This window comes from Bufo gargarizans, chromosome 2 (genome assembly GCF_014858855.1).
Source record: "Bufo gargarizans isolate SCDJY-AF-19 chromosome 2, ASM1485885v1, whole genome shotgun sequence".
Taxonomy (NCBI): domain Eukaryota; kingdom Metazoa; phylum Chordata; class Amphibia; order Anura; family Bufonidae; genus Bufo; species Bufo gargarizans.
In genome coordinates, this window is record NC_058081.1 from 340,718,934 (window position 1) to 340,735,990 (window position 17,057).

The 17,057-nt window shown below is 45.9% G+C and overlaps 1 protein-coding gene across 1 annotated transcript; it reads right to left on the minus strand.

Moving 5' to 3' along the window:
• Nucleotides 1-463: 463 nt before the first annotated feature.
• Nucleotides 464-16,432, minus strand: FAF2 (Fas associated factor family member 2). Its single transcript, XM_044280611.1, has 11 exons — nt 16,307-16,432; nt 7,356-7,424; nt 7,125-7,259; nt 6,963-7,039; nt 6,747-6,885; nt 6,012-6,097; nt 5,843-5,934; nt 5,584-5,761; nt 3,724-3,895; nt 1,685-1,828; nt 464-1,562 (listed from the first exon to the last, which is right to left on the minus strand). Exons 1-11 carry the CDS (start codon nt 16,367-16,369, stop codon nt 1,380-1,382), a joined length of 1,338 nt encoding a protein of 445 aa, XP_044136546.1. The 5' UTR covers nt 16,370-16,432; the 3' UTR covers nt 464-1,379.
• Between the last annotated feature and the right edge of the window lie 625 nt (nt 16,433-17,057).

The window sequence follows — 17,057 nt, forward strand, 5'->3', positions numbered from 1 at the left end:
ATCATCCACCGTGTAGGGGCCAGGAATAATACCATTCACAGGATCATTGCACAGTGGAATGCAGGTGTCCATTCAAACCGCAGCTTGTGGGGGGTGCTGGGGCATCAACCCCCCATCTGATATCAGTATTGCAGTCATATTGGCAGTTTACAGATGATCTTTAGGATAAACAGGCTTGATGAGTCTGGTCCATGTTCATGGTTAATAAATGCCAGCTGTATACATTAAAAATAGCTGTGTGCTGGTGCAGATATCCATGGTAAAACAAATACAAAGTACTTGGAATTAACAGTTTCATGGGTTTCCCAGGACTTACATATTGAAGAACTATAAGGTCAATGGGGGGGGGGGGGGGGGGGAGGAGGGAGTGTCAAGTGAATGGCTCCGCACTAGGCCAGTATACGGGAGACCAGGAGTCAGACTCCCCCTCGATCTTGATAGGTCATCAATAAGTCCCAGAACAAACCCCAATTAGTTTTTAATGAGCTGAAACATGATTACAGGAGAAGATCCCATGAACTGATGGTCACTGTACAAGTTGGTATTCCACATAAACAGTTAACACTGAGAAATTCTAAAATGTTTTAATTTATATCTGGAATAAATTATAATCTGGAATATAGACCAGTTGGAACATACAGTATGCTAGTGACAAGAAGGCATCTAAGCAGGGAGACCAGTCACTATATATTGCCTTTATTACACTACAGGGGATTGGCAATTACCATGACCCCTTTGAGCTCAAAGCAAAATCCCTCACACATACTAATCAAAAACTGGATCCACTGAAAATCCTCGCATGTCAGACACAGCTGCCGATCTCTCTCCTTTGGTCTTTTAGAAAGCAATGAAGAAAGGGTGAATTAAAAAAAAAAAAAAAAAAAAAAAAAACCTTTATACACAGTAAGGAAAGTGCTTTCCTCTTGTTCCTCAGAAACATGACAACACACAACCTGGCAGAGGGACTGGTGTGGGTGTCAGATTTGCAGATAGTTCTTCCTTTGCTGCAGTGGAGAATAATACAAGGCCATGCTCTGCAGACCTCTCCTGCAAGTGAGAAGTTTGTCACTTGAGCAAACACCAAAAGGAACTTTACAAAGTCTCCCTGCATTCTTAGGTTCCCAGTCACCTGGCCTTCATCCCCTTCCAATAGGGAAAGACAATTCACTGCAACATGCTACCTTCCCACCCTTACCTGGGCAAAGATGCCAAGATCCAAAGTCAGTAGCAGCAGTTACTTAAAAAAAATAATAATGTTTTAATGAGAATTTGTTTCTCATTCCTCCCTACCTGCATTTTTATATATTTTATAATTTTTCCCCCCCCCCCATTTTCCTTCTATCCCAAATATCCTTGGGAGAAATAAAAATAGATATTTATCATTCGTCCGTAAGATCCTGTACAAAGAGAATCTGTGATCGACTAAGTCCAGCCTCTTGGAGGGTGGGAGGCATAGGGACTTCCTCACTGGGAAGGCACGGCAATACCCTTCGAGGAAAATTCGCCACTATCTGGAAATGTTCTGGAGTCTCTTTCAAGGAGAAGAGAAAATCATGAATCACCTGAAACAAAAGGAAATATGGGCTGTCAACACTGAGAACATAATGATTTACTTTTTACACCAATAAAACACAGTTTATTTGTGGCTATGATGCAAAATCTTTCATTAGACAGGGAAACTTACCGAAAGGGACTGTGTGAAGAGGAACCTTCGCTCCACTCTGGTGTCGTTTGGCATCTTGAAAATTATTCTCAGACTGTCAGGGTGGTCCGGCTCAGGTTCTGCAGGCAGACACTCGGATCTGCGTTCCTTCTCTTCTTCAAGGTTCTGTTAAAGAAGGTACATTTAGAGTTGGGCCACACTGCTGTAGTTGCTAGGCTTTACTATTTAATGGGGTTTTCTGAGACTTTAATACTTATCAGTGGAGGTCTGACACCCAGGACCCCGCCGATCAGCTGTCTGAGAAGGCGGCAGCGTTCGCAATAGCTCCGCAGCCTTCTCCGGCTTTGTAACATCACATTCATCAGTCACATGACCTAGGCGCAGCTCAGCCCCATTGAAGTGAATGGGACTGAGCTGCAATACGAAGCAAAGCCGCTATTAAATGAACGGAATTGTGCTTGATGGGCAGAGAGAAGGCAGTGGCACTACTGCGAGTGCCGATGCCTTCCCAAACAGCTGATCAGCAGATGTCTCAGGTGTTGGGCTCCCACTGATCAGATACTGATGACCTATCCAGGGGATAGTTAAAAAAAAAAAAACTCTTGGAAACCCCTGTAAAAGTGTTTTCTAGGAATTAAATACTGATTACCTATCGTCAGGACAGGTCATCAATATCAGAACAGTAGAGGTCTGACTTCTGGCACAGGGGGCCACAGCGCTCTAACAAACCCTGCAAGCACAGTGCCGTAAATTGTATAGTGGCTCTGCTTGGTATTGCACCTCAATCACATTCATTTGAATAGGACAGAGCTGCACAAAAGCCAGGCAACAGATGTGAGATCACAGGCCAAAAAAGAGGTCACAGCTCTCCAAGAGCTGACTGGTGGGGATAGCAGGTGTCCTGAGGATATGTCATTATTACTTAAAGGGGTTGGCCACTTTCTGATTGTTGACCAAAGTGTATATAAGATGATTATATGGCACTAATATAGCCTTTATTGAAATTCTGCACCATTTTCTATATTTCATAAGTCTATTGCCATCTTGTTCCGTTTGCAGTTTAGTGCAGGTGCAGTGTGTTTGGGTGGAGGAGACATCACATGGAGGTGAATTGCCTGGTCACATGACCCTTCAACAGCAGCCATGTTATGGATAAGACCTCTTTGTGGACACTAGAAAAGACGTTGAGTAATTTATAAAATATAGAACATGGTGCAGAATTTATACAAAGGCTATATTAGTAAGTGTCATATAATTATCTTATATACCAATCGGTCAGCAATAATCAGAAAGTGGCCAACCCCTTCAACTACAGTGTTCGATATGTGGGATGTCACAGTTTAAGCTTGGGACTGGTCTTTATAAAAGCAATCACATTTTTTCCCTTTCCATCACCTCTCATATATACATATTTACTATTTATATCATCTTTATCATTTCTGGAAAATCTGATTCATATAGAGCCATGTGAATTAACATGTTAAATGTTTGATGAGGTTAATATGTATACAACTAGGGCGGTGTCTGTGTTAGAACACATATATATATAATTTTCTTTACAAGGACTAGAGAGGATGATCACGACAAGTGGGAAAGAAATCCCAAGCCTATCTGTAGACTAGGCAAGGCCCTCTGTAACAGAAATATTGTAGAAATTATTCTAGCAATTGGTGGGGATTCCAGCTCCGATGACCCCAAACTATCACAACTTTAGAAAGCATCTGATTAGTAGCGTCTGAGCACTGGAAGCCCCACCGATCCTGGATCGCTTGTTTGAATGGAGCAGAGGTGGAGCTTGTGCACTGCTGAAGACAGTCAAACAGTGCTCAGCTACTTCCGGCAGTCCCATAAAGTGCAACCACCACTCTATTCAAACATAGGACACATAACCCCCATTATCAGAATCAGTGAGGTTCCCAGCCTGCGGATAGGTAATCAGCTGAAATTCTAAGACAACCCCTCTAACTAAAATGACCATAACCTTTGAAATTGTGCCAGTCTAATGACAGATAAGGTTATGGTCACTGGCTTTGCTGTACAGACTACATTTCTTCACTCACCCTCTTCTTTCTTTCCTCTGCCTGCAGTCGAAGTTGTGCTTCCTCCTCCTCTCGCCTCTTCTGCTCCTGTTTTTCTCTTCTCTTACGTTCCTTCTCTTGGTCAGCTCGCAGAGAGACCAGATATGCCTCATCCTGCTGTTGTCTCAGCACCTGTGTCTGGTTCCTCTCCTCCCTGAAAATGACACAAGGGTCCATACCTACTGTAAGCCATTTGCCTTGAGACCTGCAAGACTCACGTTGTCACTCACAGTCTCCATCAGGGAATTCCATTATGCTAGATGGGAAGAATAGCACAGAATGCAGCGAGATTCTTCCACCCAAACAACAGGTGCCAAGGCGGAACTTGCTGAACCCCATTATAGGGCCTCATGCATGCGGCCATTGTGCGGCTGTTCTGTGCTTTGGGGACCGCAATTTGCGGTCCCCAATGCATGGGCAACGTCCATGCAGCGGCCGGATCGAGTCCCATTTAACTTGAATGGGTCAGTGATCCGTCTGTACCGCAAAAAAAAATAGAACATGTTCTATTTTTTTTGCGGTGCAGAGGCATGGACAGAAACACCAGAGAAGCACTCCGTAGTGTTTCCGTGCCTTCATTCCACACTGCAGCTCCGGATAGCGGACCCATTCAAGTGAATGGGTCCACATCCGTGATGTGGGGAGCACGCGGCCGGTGCCCACATATCGCGGAACAGCTGTTTGCGGGCAGCAATACGGGCACGGCCGCGTGCTTGAGGCCTAGGTCAAAGGAGTCCGTTGGGTGTTGATAGAGTCCGTCAGAAGATACACATATGTATATGCACTGCCTTTCAGTAAAGAACTGCACCTTCGATATTATGCTTGGGACAATGTTAAACTCTCCAGTATGCCCTACATGGTTAAAGGGGTTGTCCGGGTTCAGAGCTGAACCCGGACATACCCTTATTTTCACCCCAGCAGCCCTCCTGAGCCTGGCATCGGAGCATCTCATGCTCCGATGCGCTCCCGTGCCCTGCGCTAGATCGCGCAGGGCACAGGCTCTTGTGTTTTCAATAACACACTGCCGGGCGGTAACTTCCGCCCAGCAGTGTGTTCGGTGACGTCACCGGCTCTGAGGGGCGGGCTTTAGCTCTGCCCTAGCCGTTTTACTGGCTAGGGCAGAGCCAAATCCCGCCCATCAGTGCCGGTGACGTCACCGGGCTGCCTGTCAGCCCCATAGAGAGCCCCGGTACGTCACCGGAACTCAGAAAAATGCCTTTGCCCTGCGCGATTTAGCGCAGGGCAAAGGAGAGCATCGGAGCATGAACTGCTCCGATGCTCATGTCAGGGGGGCTGCCTGGGTGAAAATGGAGGTATGTCCAGGTTCAGCTCTGAACCTGGACAACCCCTTTAAGCTACTTATTATTTTCAGCTCTATCATCACTCCTCCTAAAAGGGTGCCACTGATGATGGGAGTTATTCTTTAGCAGTTAACTTCCAGAATGTTCATTTATAAATCCCTTTAAATCCCTTTAGCTTGTGAATAAAATAATTATGCAATTTTTTTTAGTAACCAATTCCTACAGCCTTTAACCAGAGATGGAAGTCAGAGGCTGCGTTCTTGCTGTTTGTCCACGACAATGCTTCTGCAGTTTCGTCATTAGGACATTCACATCACTGTCTGTTTGGTAACTATAAAAGGCAGTGTGGATACAGACCTTGAAGTAATAAAGTTTTATACTACTGTAGTAAATCATCTAATCTGACATCACTGTGATCCAATTGTGCTGGAATATAAGACACAATAATGTAAAAGAAACAAGAGATATGACTACAGTCAGTCTCTAGATTACAATTTCCGTATTATACCTCCCACATCAAAGGCTCTTCTCTGTAACTCACCTCTCCAGTCTCTCAGACACCAAGTAAGTCTGGTTGGCCTCCATTATGAATGTCAGTTGATTGATTAAGTCCTGTGGCTGAATTAACCCTTCCAGCCGACCAACAACAGTCATCCTGCGGTCCTTCAGCATGATCATGGCAAGAAATGGGTAGGTGTTTTCACGCAGAGCCTGGGAAACTGAATTAACGGCCAATAAGACCCTTGTTAGTATAACATTAAACCTTATGTTACATCCACATGATAAAGTATGAAGCTGACCTCTGAACCCCTCCGGCTTATTGGTGGAGCAAGCCCAAAACAGCATTCTGCTATTGACGAACTGAGTGACTTCTGAAGTACATAGTGTGTTCCTATAGGAGCAAGATAACAACCATGACACCCAAATGTCCTCAGACAATGAATATATTATACAGAGGGTAGCACTCACCTGCAAAAGTCATCAGAATCCTGGTGATCTTCCCCATGCAGATATACTAATAAGAAGCGCAGCTCCTGTTTGGCATCATTAAGCGCCTGCAAAAGGGTAAAATATAAAGCAATTACATGGAAAACTGCAATCCATCAATGGACCACATGGTGAAGATACCCTTGGTCATTTTCACAAAATACGGTTGTGTGCACGAGGCCTTAAATAAAAGGACGTAACAATAGCAGAGCTCCTGAAGGTGATGTGAAATAAGGCTCTGTTCACACCTGTTATGGGTTTTATTTATAATAAAGAACGACGCAGTGCTGGATCCGTGAAAGTGGATACCAATGGCATCCATCAGGGTGTTAGTCGCTTTGACAGAAAAAAATAGTCTTGCATGGAACGCTATTTTTCTCTCAACTATGACAGAATCTTCAAGGGAGGCACCAAATAGATATGAATACGGTCCAAGATAGTAAAGAGCGTAACCAGACACAACAGAAAAGTAAACCGCTACCATGTCCTGTGTATGAGGTATAATGTTATCATGTTCCTCTAAGTATAAGAACTCTTTGACTTATCGGAGACGTGAAGAATTCTCATTGGTGGACCCTCACCTATAGCAAGGGGACACGTTTTATAACTGGAGGTATATTTCCTTAGATATTCATTATGATGACTTGTACGATAATATGCCTGTCACGTTTTACCCTTTAGTGATGCAGCTTGGAAGAATGCATCCATGTTTGTTACCTGACTATAGGTCCCCTGGTAAAACACAGGATGTGTTCTGCCATATTTCTCCTCAAACATCTGTATAAAGGAGACAATGTCCCCGACTGGGTCAGTGACTCTGCTGCGTGGGTCTGGTCGAATGAAGCGAAGAGCAAACCTACAAAGATGACAAAGAGCTGAGCAACAGTTCCTAAATCTACAAGGCCAAGCATGTGAATACTGTCAGTCACTTACCTAAAGATATCAAGCAGCGTATAGTATGTGATGCGGAATGGAAGCATGATCAGGTAGTAACCCCATCCGAGAAGCCCCTGAACAAGAGATGACTGCGTTACATGGCCGCACACAAGGACACGCACCTGTTCAACATGGTCAGAAGGAGGTTCCTAAACTCACCCTCGGCTGTGGCCTGGACACCACATAACTATACACTCTGTGGTCTGCAGTATTCACTTGCAGCGGCCGGCTGGGTGTAGTGTTAAAGACACTGGGGACTCCTTCCTGTTCATTCAGTCTGTCCTGAACAGCTGCCTAAATATCAAGGAAAGGACACCATGGTGACTGGTAAACCTGGAAGGTGGGAAGAGACCACAGACGTGAAAAACAGCTGACATGTACCGTACATACCTCTATATTCCAGTTGTGCTGCTGCAAGGTTTGGCGACATTGGTCCATTGACTCTATTCCTGTCAGGTCCTGGGCACACAAGAAAAAAAAAGGGGGGACAACTTTACTCATTTATACTGAAAATAAGATCAAACCTCATAAATGATGTGTAGTATCAGAGTCTCTCTGTATAACTGGAATTGCGGAAGAGCGTGAAAGCATGCAGCAGTAACATTACTCAAAGGGCATCTCATTTTTATGGTCCCTGGCTCCCTATGCACAAGGGGGTTTTCCTTGCGATAGTCCATCAACATTTTGATTCCCGGCAGACAAATGGAGCAGGCTATGGACACCCTCAAATAGAATTTGTTATCATTGCATTTTACTTGTTTTTGTTGTACAGCCTTCACTTTCAGTGTTTCTGCTTTACAGTGAATCCATCTGGCTGCTGCTCTGATGCCTTCATTGGAAGCCATCTTCTCTCAATCCCTGACAGTTTATAAACACTCTTTAGTGGTAACAATGTGGTTTACAGAGCATCTGTCAGCATGATCAACCCTATTAAACCAGGCATACTGCCTGATAGGGCTGATCATGCTGAATAAAATGATTATTTCATCTTTCTTTAGGTCGAATCGCTGCAAATGCCCTACTTCCAGACCAAGGGGCTGGCCATAGGGCTAGAAAGCACCGCTAGCGCAATGCCCTTGTGCTCCGTGTACTCCCTCCTTCCTCTTTACATCTCGTCTAGCCCTGTATTCTTGTGCTAGCGATGACTTGGCTCAGTGACTCGGGATCTGCGCAGCGGATCACATGCTTGTGAAGCAGCAGAACATCAATTATGCAAGCGCCAAGTCAGCTTAGTGACGTAATGCCTGTGCATTGGATCTCATTAGATCCACTGCACAGGCACCAAGTTATTAAGCCAACTCAGCGCAAGAACACATGTCTAGCCCCATCAAACAAAGGAGAGGGGGGCAAACACACAGCAAAGGGTCATTGTACTAGTGGCGCTCCCAATGCTATGGCAGCCCCTCGGTGCTCAAAATAGGTGACTTGCATAAATATATAAAGTTATACATATCAGTAACTATTCAACCTAAAGGAAAAAAATAATAATAATATTAAGAGTGTTTATGAGCTGTCAGGAGTTCAGAGATGAGGGCTACTACACACTGAGCACACAGGGAAGCAGCCTGATGAATTCTCTGTAAACCATAAAGCAAGACTGTCTGTAGATACATGGAAGTTAGGGCTGCAGAGCGGAAACAGTTGAAATTAGTTTTAATAACATTTTGTGCTAAAATCGCTTTTTCACATGGTTAAGTTAAAGGCAATGATAAAAAATTGCTCCTAAAGGTGTTCATAGCCTTTGGTTGCGTCTGGTACTGCAGTAATACTGGACTATAAAGAGCACTTCAATTCAGCTGGTCTGCAGGGGTGCCAGGAGCTGGATGCCATGGTCCAAGACCATGGATCTATGGCAGTGCAGCCAGCATGTGGTGCATGTGATCTGATTAGGGTTGTTGCGGGTATCGAAAAATCGATACCCAATCGATACTTTTTTACAAGTATCGATTCGGTACTGTGATTTGCACTTTTTCGATACTGGGCTGCGCAGCCCATTATCTCCTATGACACAACATGGCGCTCCGCCAGAAAGACAGTGGAGAAGGCGGGAGAGGGAGAAGGAGGGAGGGATTCCTTCCCTCCTATGACGCTGCCGCCGCTGAGCCCAATGGAGTAAGCGGGCTCTGAAGATGCCTGCATCACTGCCACCAATGACTGTGCGTTTAATTAAAGGAGGAGGAGGGACGGGGGAGGTAATAAACTGCTGCGCCGTCTGACTCTGAGACGAGTGAGCGCTGAGCTCAGCGAACGGCACCAGCGGCAGCGGAGCAGCCTCCTCCTTCGTCCTGAGTCACTCACACTTGTCTTGTGTGCTGCGCCGTCTGACTGAGACGAGTGAGCGCTGAGCTCAGCGAACGGCACCAGCGGCAGCGGAGCAGCCTCCTCCTCCGTCCTGACTCCTAACTGAGTCACTCACGTTTGTCTTGTGTGCTGCGCCGTCTGACTGAGACGAGTGAGCGTCAGCCCGAGCCCCAGAGTCAGTGAGACTGAAAAGCAGCCAGCCCAGCATAGCAGGTACCTAGCCTAGCCCACAGCCAGACCCAGTGCAAGAGTGATGATTAGCCTGCCTCAAAATAAAGGCAGGCAAAAACCATATCTATAAGGAAGACAGCCAGCAAGATTTGGGGTTAATGTGACTCATTAACCCCAATCTTGCCACTACCCATGTTTTAAACATGATGGGGGTCACTTATTTTTAATGTCAGGCTGGGCGCATGCTTTTGGAGTCTTTGGCATGGACCCCATGTGCCTCACATTAATAGTAAGTGACCCCCAAAGTACCATCTAAGGCTACTTTCACACTTGCGTTTGAACGGATCCGATCATATTAATGCAGACGGAGGCTCCGTTCAGTACGGATCCGTCTGCATTAATAACTTAGAAAAATTTATAAGTGCGAAAGTAGCCTGAGCGGATCCGTTCAGACTTTCAATGTAAAGTCAATGGGGGACGGATCCGCTTGAAGATTGAGCCATATGGTGTCATCTTCAAGCGGATCCGTTCCCATTGACTTCCATTAAAAGTCTGGACGGATCCGCACGGCCAGGTGGACAGCTGAACGCTGCAAGCAGCGTTCAGCTGTCCGCCTGTCCGTGCGGAGGCGAGCGGAGCGGAGGCTGAACGCCGCCAGACTGATGCAGTCTGAGCGGATCCGCATCCATTCAGACTGCATCAGGGCTGGACGGAAGCGTTCTGCTCGGCTCGTTAGCTCCTTCAAACTAAGACTACTTTCACACTTGTGTCTGAGGCGGATCCGCTCATATAATGCAGACGGTGGCTCCGTTCAGAATGGATCCGTCTGCATTATATTGTTAACAAAAATTCTAAGTGTGAAAGTAGCTTCAGACGGATCCGTCCAGACTTTTACATTGAAAGTCAATGGGGGACGGATCCGTTTGAAGATTGAGCCATATTGTGTCATCTTCAAACGGATCCGTCCCCATTGACTTCCATTGTAAGTCTGGACGGATCCGCACGCCTCCACACGGCCAGGCGGACACCCGAACGCTGCAAGGAGCGTTCGGGTGTCCGCCTGCTGAGCGGAGCGGAGGCTGAACGCTGCCAGACTGATGCATTCTGAGCGGATCCGCATCCACTCAGAATGCATTGGGGCTGGACGGAAGCGTTCGGGGCCGCTTGTGAGCCCCGTTTGAACCACCCGAACGCTAGTGTGAAAGTAGCCTAAGGGGGGAAATAGTTATTAAATAAAAAGTGTAAAAAAAACCCCCACCAAAATATGAAGTATAAATGACCCCCTTTTCCCAATTTCACACATATAAAATATATAAATAATAAACATATTACATATCGCCACGTCAGAAAAGTCCAAACTATTAAAATATAAAAAAAAAATCTAGGTGGTGAACGCCGGAACAGAAAAAAATTAATAAAAACTGCGCGATTCGCCATTTTTAAACATGTGGAATGCACGTGGCTTTTTTGGTTTATTTTTTTCGCGTGGTATCGAATGGTATCGAGTATCGCAATACTTTTTCATGGTATCGAAACCGAATCAAAAATTTGGTATCGCAACAACTCTAGATCTGATATAGAGATACTGAGCACATTATGGTTCTGTTTTGCACACCATCTTGGCAATCAGCAGAAAGAAAGAAAATACTCCCTCCATACTGGTAAATACTCTGCTTACGGCATATGAGAAGCTGAATGTGTGGGGGGGGGGGGGTGGCTGCTCTGATGTAAGGTCCTGCTATGAGTGAAGCTTTATGGCTACCACTTAGGCTACTTTCACACTAGCGTTCGTCGGTCCGCTCGTGAGCTCCGTTTGAAGGAGCTCACGAGCGGACCCAAACGCCTCCGTCCAGCCCTGATGCAGTCTGAATGGAGCGGATCCGCTCAGACTGCATCAGTCTGGCGGCGTTCAGCCTCCGCTCGCCTCCGCACGGACAGGCGGACAGCTGAACGCTGCTTGCAGCGGTCAGCTGTCCGCCTGGCCGTGCGGAGGCGTGTGGATCCGTTCAGACTTACAATGTAAGTCAATGGGAACGGATCCGCTTGAAGATGTCACCCTATGGCTCAATCTTCAAGCGGATCCGTCCCCCATTGACTTTACATTGAAAGTCTGAACGGATCCGCTCAGGCTACTTTCGCACTTAGAATTTTTTCTAAGTTATTAATGCAGACGGATCCGTACTGAACGGAGCCTCCGTCTGCATTAATATGATCGGATCCGTTCAGAACGGATCCGATCAAGCGCAAGTGTGAAAGTAGCCTTACTCCACTACCCAAAAAGCCCAGTCTTCAGGCACAATTACTGCCAATCGTCCATCATTCCTTGGCATCCTGGGCAGCGCCAGAAATATACAGCCACCAGCTTATCTTTTCTCCTGACCATAGCAACCAATCAGCTATTACCATGGAAGGAGGTGTCACACTGTATCCACCGGATATGCCTGAAATCCCCTTTACATTTTCTGGAATGCTGGTTCATGCCAATGTTTAACCCCTTATCAGCAATCCTATAAGGCTTAACCCCTTATAAAGGTTGTCCAGAGCTGGTTACTGTATTGAAGAGAAGGGGAGCAGCGGTGCAGTAACCCATTCCCTCCACTACACAATGGATGGAGCTACTACCAAACAGCTGACTGGCTGGGACCCCCGCCATCTGATATTAAAGGGGTTGTCTCATCTGGAACATTGGTGGCATATTACTAGTATAGGTGCGGGTCCCAACTCTCCATTCATTTCTATGGGACTTCCGAAAATAGCAGGCTATTTACAGAACTGCTTAGAATGAATGGAGCACGCATGCTGTTGCTCTGTTCTAGAGATAGGTGCCGGTCCCACCTCCTAACAATATGCCACCAATGTTCCAGGTGAGAGAACCCCTTTATTGCCCTATTCTCAGCATATACCTTGGATACCCCTTTGAGGGCCAGGCCATTTTGGATTTTTTCCTCTCCCCATTTTTGTACTAATTTAATTTTTTATTTTTGGATTTTTACATCAATGTAGCCATATTGGGTCTTGTTTATATGTCATTTTATTTTTTTTAACCTCTTCAAGACATCCGCCGTATATATGTACTGGTCTTAAAATATGGCATCCCCCTTTACACAGCTGAAGCCCAGACTAATGTCTGCAATCAATGATAACGTCAACCAGACATTAACCCCTCAGATACACTGGTCCCGTGCCGATAACAGCTCCTTGGCTGACATCTGGGAAGAAGGCCGGAGTTTGCTCGATGCTCCAAAGCCTATCAGTGGTATATTCCAATACAGACCTGCAGGTGGCAGCACTGCATTGGAATATACTGAACGCTGTATTTTGTAATGGATAAGAATTCATTACAGCGCACAAATGCTATGCTTGTCAGTCACCTAGGGCGACTTAAAAAATGAAAAATAAAAAAAAAGTTTTAAAAATATATAAAAAAAAAAAGTCTAAATCATCCCTTTCCCCAAAGTTAAAATAAAAAAATTACATTGTAGGCATCATCAGATGCAAAAATGCTTGTACTATTAAGAGATAAAAGTATTTATCCCATAAGGCAACAAATTCAAAATAGCCAATCTGCCATTTTTCGTCACTTTATCTCCCCAAAACAATTTAATAAAAAGTGATCACAAAACCATACACCCCCTCAAAATATTATCACTGAAATGTACAGATCGCCCTGGAAAAAAAAAATGAGCCCCCAAAAGGCTCCATAGACATAACTATAAAAAGTGATAGGGGTCAGCAGAGGGCAAAAAAAAAAAAAAGAAATCATTTTTTCCAAAGTTTTTTTTCAATATTAAAACACAAGAAAAACGTGATAACGTTGTAATTGTACTGACCCAGACAATGACGGTATCAGGTCAGTTTTGCCGCATAGGAAACGCTGTAAAAACAAAACTCGTAAAAAGTGGCAGAAGTGCGTTTTTTCCCCCTATTTCACCTCATTTGCATTTTGCGCTTATCAGCTTCCCACCACATTGTTTGCAATAGTAGGTGGTGCCATTAGAAAGTCAAAGTTGTCCTGTAAAAAACGGGGAAACGGAAAACTGTCTGGTCCTGAAGAGGCATACTCATTCAGTACAATTATTTCAATATATATTGAGTTACTTCTATGTGCCAACAGCCCTGGCGATCATTGGGCTTCACTGCGGCTGGTTCTGGAGTATTCTTTGATTCTGGGAGCGCACTGTGCGGTCCTGCCCCCAGCGATTGCTGCCCGCACCATTACCAGTAGACCAAGGTACCTCAACGGGGTCTTACTGACATCTGGAACCCATGGTCAAAGTGCTGTCTACAGGGATGTCCTCGCTGCCCTTCACATGCCGTTCCTGCACCAGTGTGCCACACTTCCAGCCTACCTAGGACTGGATGTAGAGGAGACGAAAGCTCGGCACTGGACCCAGAGTGCTCGTGACAGGTGGGTCTTTTTTTTTTCTTAATACATTGGCACCATGCCCAGCCCCTGACCATGGGGTGCCGTTCTGACAGAAACTCTTTATAATGATATTGTTTTTCTCCATTTTTGTCCCTCCTTTAGGAGTTGTAACTTTCTTTGTTGTTTGTGTAATTTATATTATTTTTACTTCCTGCTTTTTTATTGGTTTATTTTTCACACCAAATAAACTATTAATTTCCTTCTTGTTATTGTTCTATAGAATATCACAGTCTCAGACAATCCTATGGATTTCCCAGTCTGTGACTACGCCTTCTAAAAAGCATAGTCTTGGACCCCCTACGATACCTACCCATGGGTATCACTGTCCTACTGACAGTAAACGTACTCCGGCACCTGCTAATCCAGCGAGTCTGACCGACCAGCGGCAGAAGACTGAACAGGGGCACCACTTATAAAAGAACAAGCTACAGCCTAGATAAAGTAATCTTCAATATCCTCCTTAAAGGGTTTGTCTCACTCCAGTAAGTGGCATTCATCATGTAGAGAAAGTTACTACAAGGCACTTACTAATGTATTGTTATTATCCATATTGCTTTCTTTGTTGGCTGGATTCATTTTTCCATCACATTATACACTGCTCGTTTCCATGGTTACGACCATCCTGTAACCCAGCAGCGGTGGTCGTGCCTGCACACTATAGGAAAAAGCGTCAGCCTCTCTGGTGGCCGGGACCTTGGGAGCTTATATAGGCTGGTGCTTTTTCCTATATTGTATAAGCACGACCACTGCTGATGGTTTGCAGGGTGGTCGTAACCATGGAAACAAACAGTGTATAATGTGATGGAAAGAAGGCAACATGGAGAATCACAGTACATTAGTGTCTTCTATTAACTTCCCCTACATGATAAATGCCACTTGTAGTGAGACAACCCCTTTGAAGGAATTTACTGTAATTTAAAGTAATTGACAACAGGAGGCAGGTTTTTAGCCCAGACCTCATTCTCCAGTGTGAACGCAGCTCTACACGTGACACACTCATTGATATTCCATCCAATCGCAGGAATCTGATGAGTACCAGTGACAGACGGCTCAGCTAGGTGTCTGGTAAACCTAATGGTTGTCAGGTACTCACACGTCACCTGTCATCTCCGGTACCTGGTAAACCTAATGGTTGTCAGGTACTCACACGTCACCTGTCATCTCCGGTACCTGGTAAACCTAATGGTTGTCAGGTAATCACACGTCACCTGTCATCTCCGGTACCTGGTAAACCTAATGGTTGTCAGGTAATCACACGTCACCTGTCATCTCCGGTACCTGGTAAACCTAATGGTTGTCAGGTAATCACACGTCACCTGTCATCTCCGGTACCTGGTAAACCTAATGGTTGTCAGGTAATCACACGTCACCTGTCATCTCCGGTACCTGGTAAACCTAATGGTTGTCAGGTAATCACACGTCACCTGTCATCTCCGGTACCTGGTAAACCTAATGGTTGTCACGTAATCACACGTCACAATGTCATCGATATGTCATCTCCGGTACCTGGTAAACCTAATGGTTGTCACGTATCACACATCCCAATGTCACCGATCTGTCATCTCCGGTACCTGGTAAACTTAATGGTTGTCAGGTAATCACACGTCACAATGTCACCTGTCATCTCCGGTACCTGGTAAACCTAATGGTTGTCAGGTAATCACACGTCACCTGTCAGCTCCGGTACCTGGTAAACCTAATGGTTGTCACGTAATCACACGTCACAATGTCATCGATATGTCATCTCCGGTACCTGGTAAACCTAATGGTTGTCACGTATCACACATCCCAATGTCACCGATCTGTCATCTCCGGTACCTGGTAAACTTAATGGTTGTCAGGTAATCACACGTCACAATGTCACCTGTCATCTCCGGTACCTGGTAAACCTAATGGTTGTCAGGTAATCACACGTCACAACGTCACCTGTCATCTCCGGTACCTGGTAAACCTAATGGTTGTCAGGTAATCACACGTCACAATGTCACAGATCTGTCATCTCCGGTACCATTTACAGTAACCTTCGCTCCTATCTTTCTGGAAAGCCATGCCTGACAATACAGCTCCCGCAGGGGTTGTCACCAAGCTTTCCCAGACCCCAAAATGGCGGTGAGATGTCCATCAGTACAAGTGTCACCCAGGAGGCACCCAGCTTACCAGTGGGCTGACCGTTACTGTAGGCCGGCCCTGGATGAAGCGTGTGGTGCTGTTAGGAGGAGGGCTTCATCACCTGTCAGGCTGTCTCATGTCCCAACGGTCACAGGCACGAAACACATGTCACCACAGCGTCCCCGTGTCATCCTCCACAGCCTGGCATCTCAGCCCTCCCGACTTCATACAAACCAGGCCAGGCCTGCTGCCGGGACCACGGGCTCCCCCATGCCGCCCGACACATCACGGGCCTGCAGGTTCCTGCTCCCCCGCCTCTCCTACAGCCGTCTACCTGGAACTGCAGCAGCTTCTCGGTCTGCTCCTGGCTCAACTCCCGCTCCTCCGGCGCCGCCATCTTCCCCCTCCGCCTTCTGACCCGTCACTCCCATTCACCGGAAATGACGAACGGAATTCGTGGGCACTCGGGGACGGAGTTCCGGTGTGCACCGGCCATCTTGCTCCCCGTAATTCCCGGAAACCATAGTCCAGTGTCTTATCTGTTGTCCATCTGCATGAAGACTGTAGTGTTCACGAGACCTCTATGTCATGTCTGATGACAGTACCCACTAATGTGCCAGCTACAGTGACCCACCACAATTAGGGTTGCCACCTTTCCCAACCAAATATACAGCCAAGTTAACTCTCACCCCAAAGGGGTTGTTGTGGGGGCGTGGCTTAACACGGGCCAATGTGGCTCCCAATATTAATAGTGCCCCCAAAAAATATTAATACCCCCATTAGCACCCTCAAAATTAATAATGCCCCCAGTAATATTCATGCCCTCATTAGCACCCTCCAGAATAAATAATGCACCCATTAGTGCCCCCAGAATTAATAATTCCGCCAATAATATTAATGCCCCAATTAGTGCCCCACAAAATTAATAATGCCCCTTTAGCACCCCTCAGTAGTATTAATGGCCCCATTAGCGCCCCCAGAATTAATTATGCCCCGTTAGCACCCCCAGAATTAAAGGGGTTGTCTGGGTTCAGAGCTGAACCCGGACATACCTATCATTTCACCCCGGCAGCCCCCCCTGACAT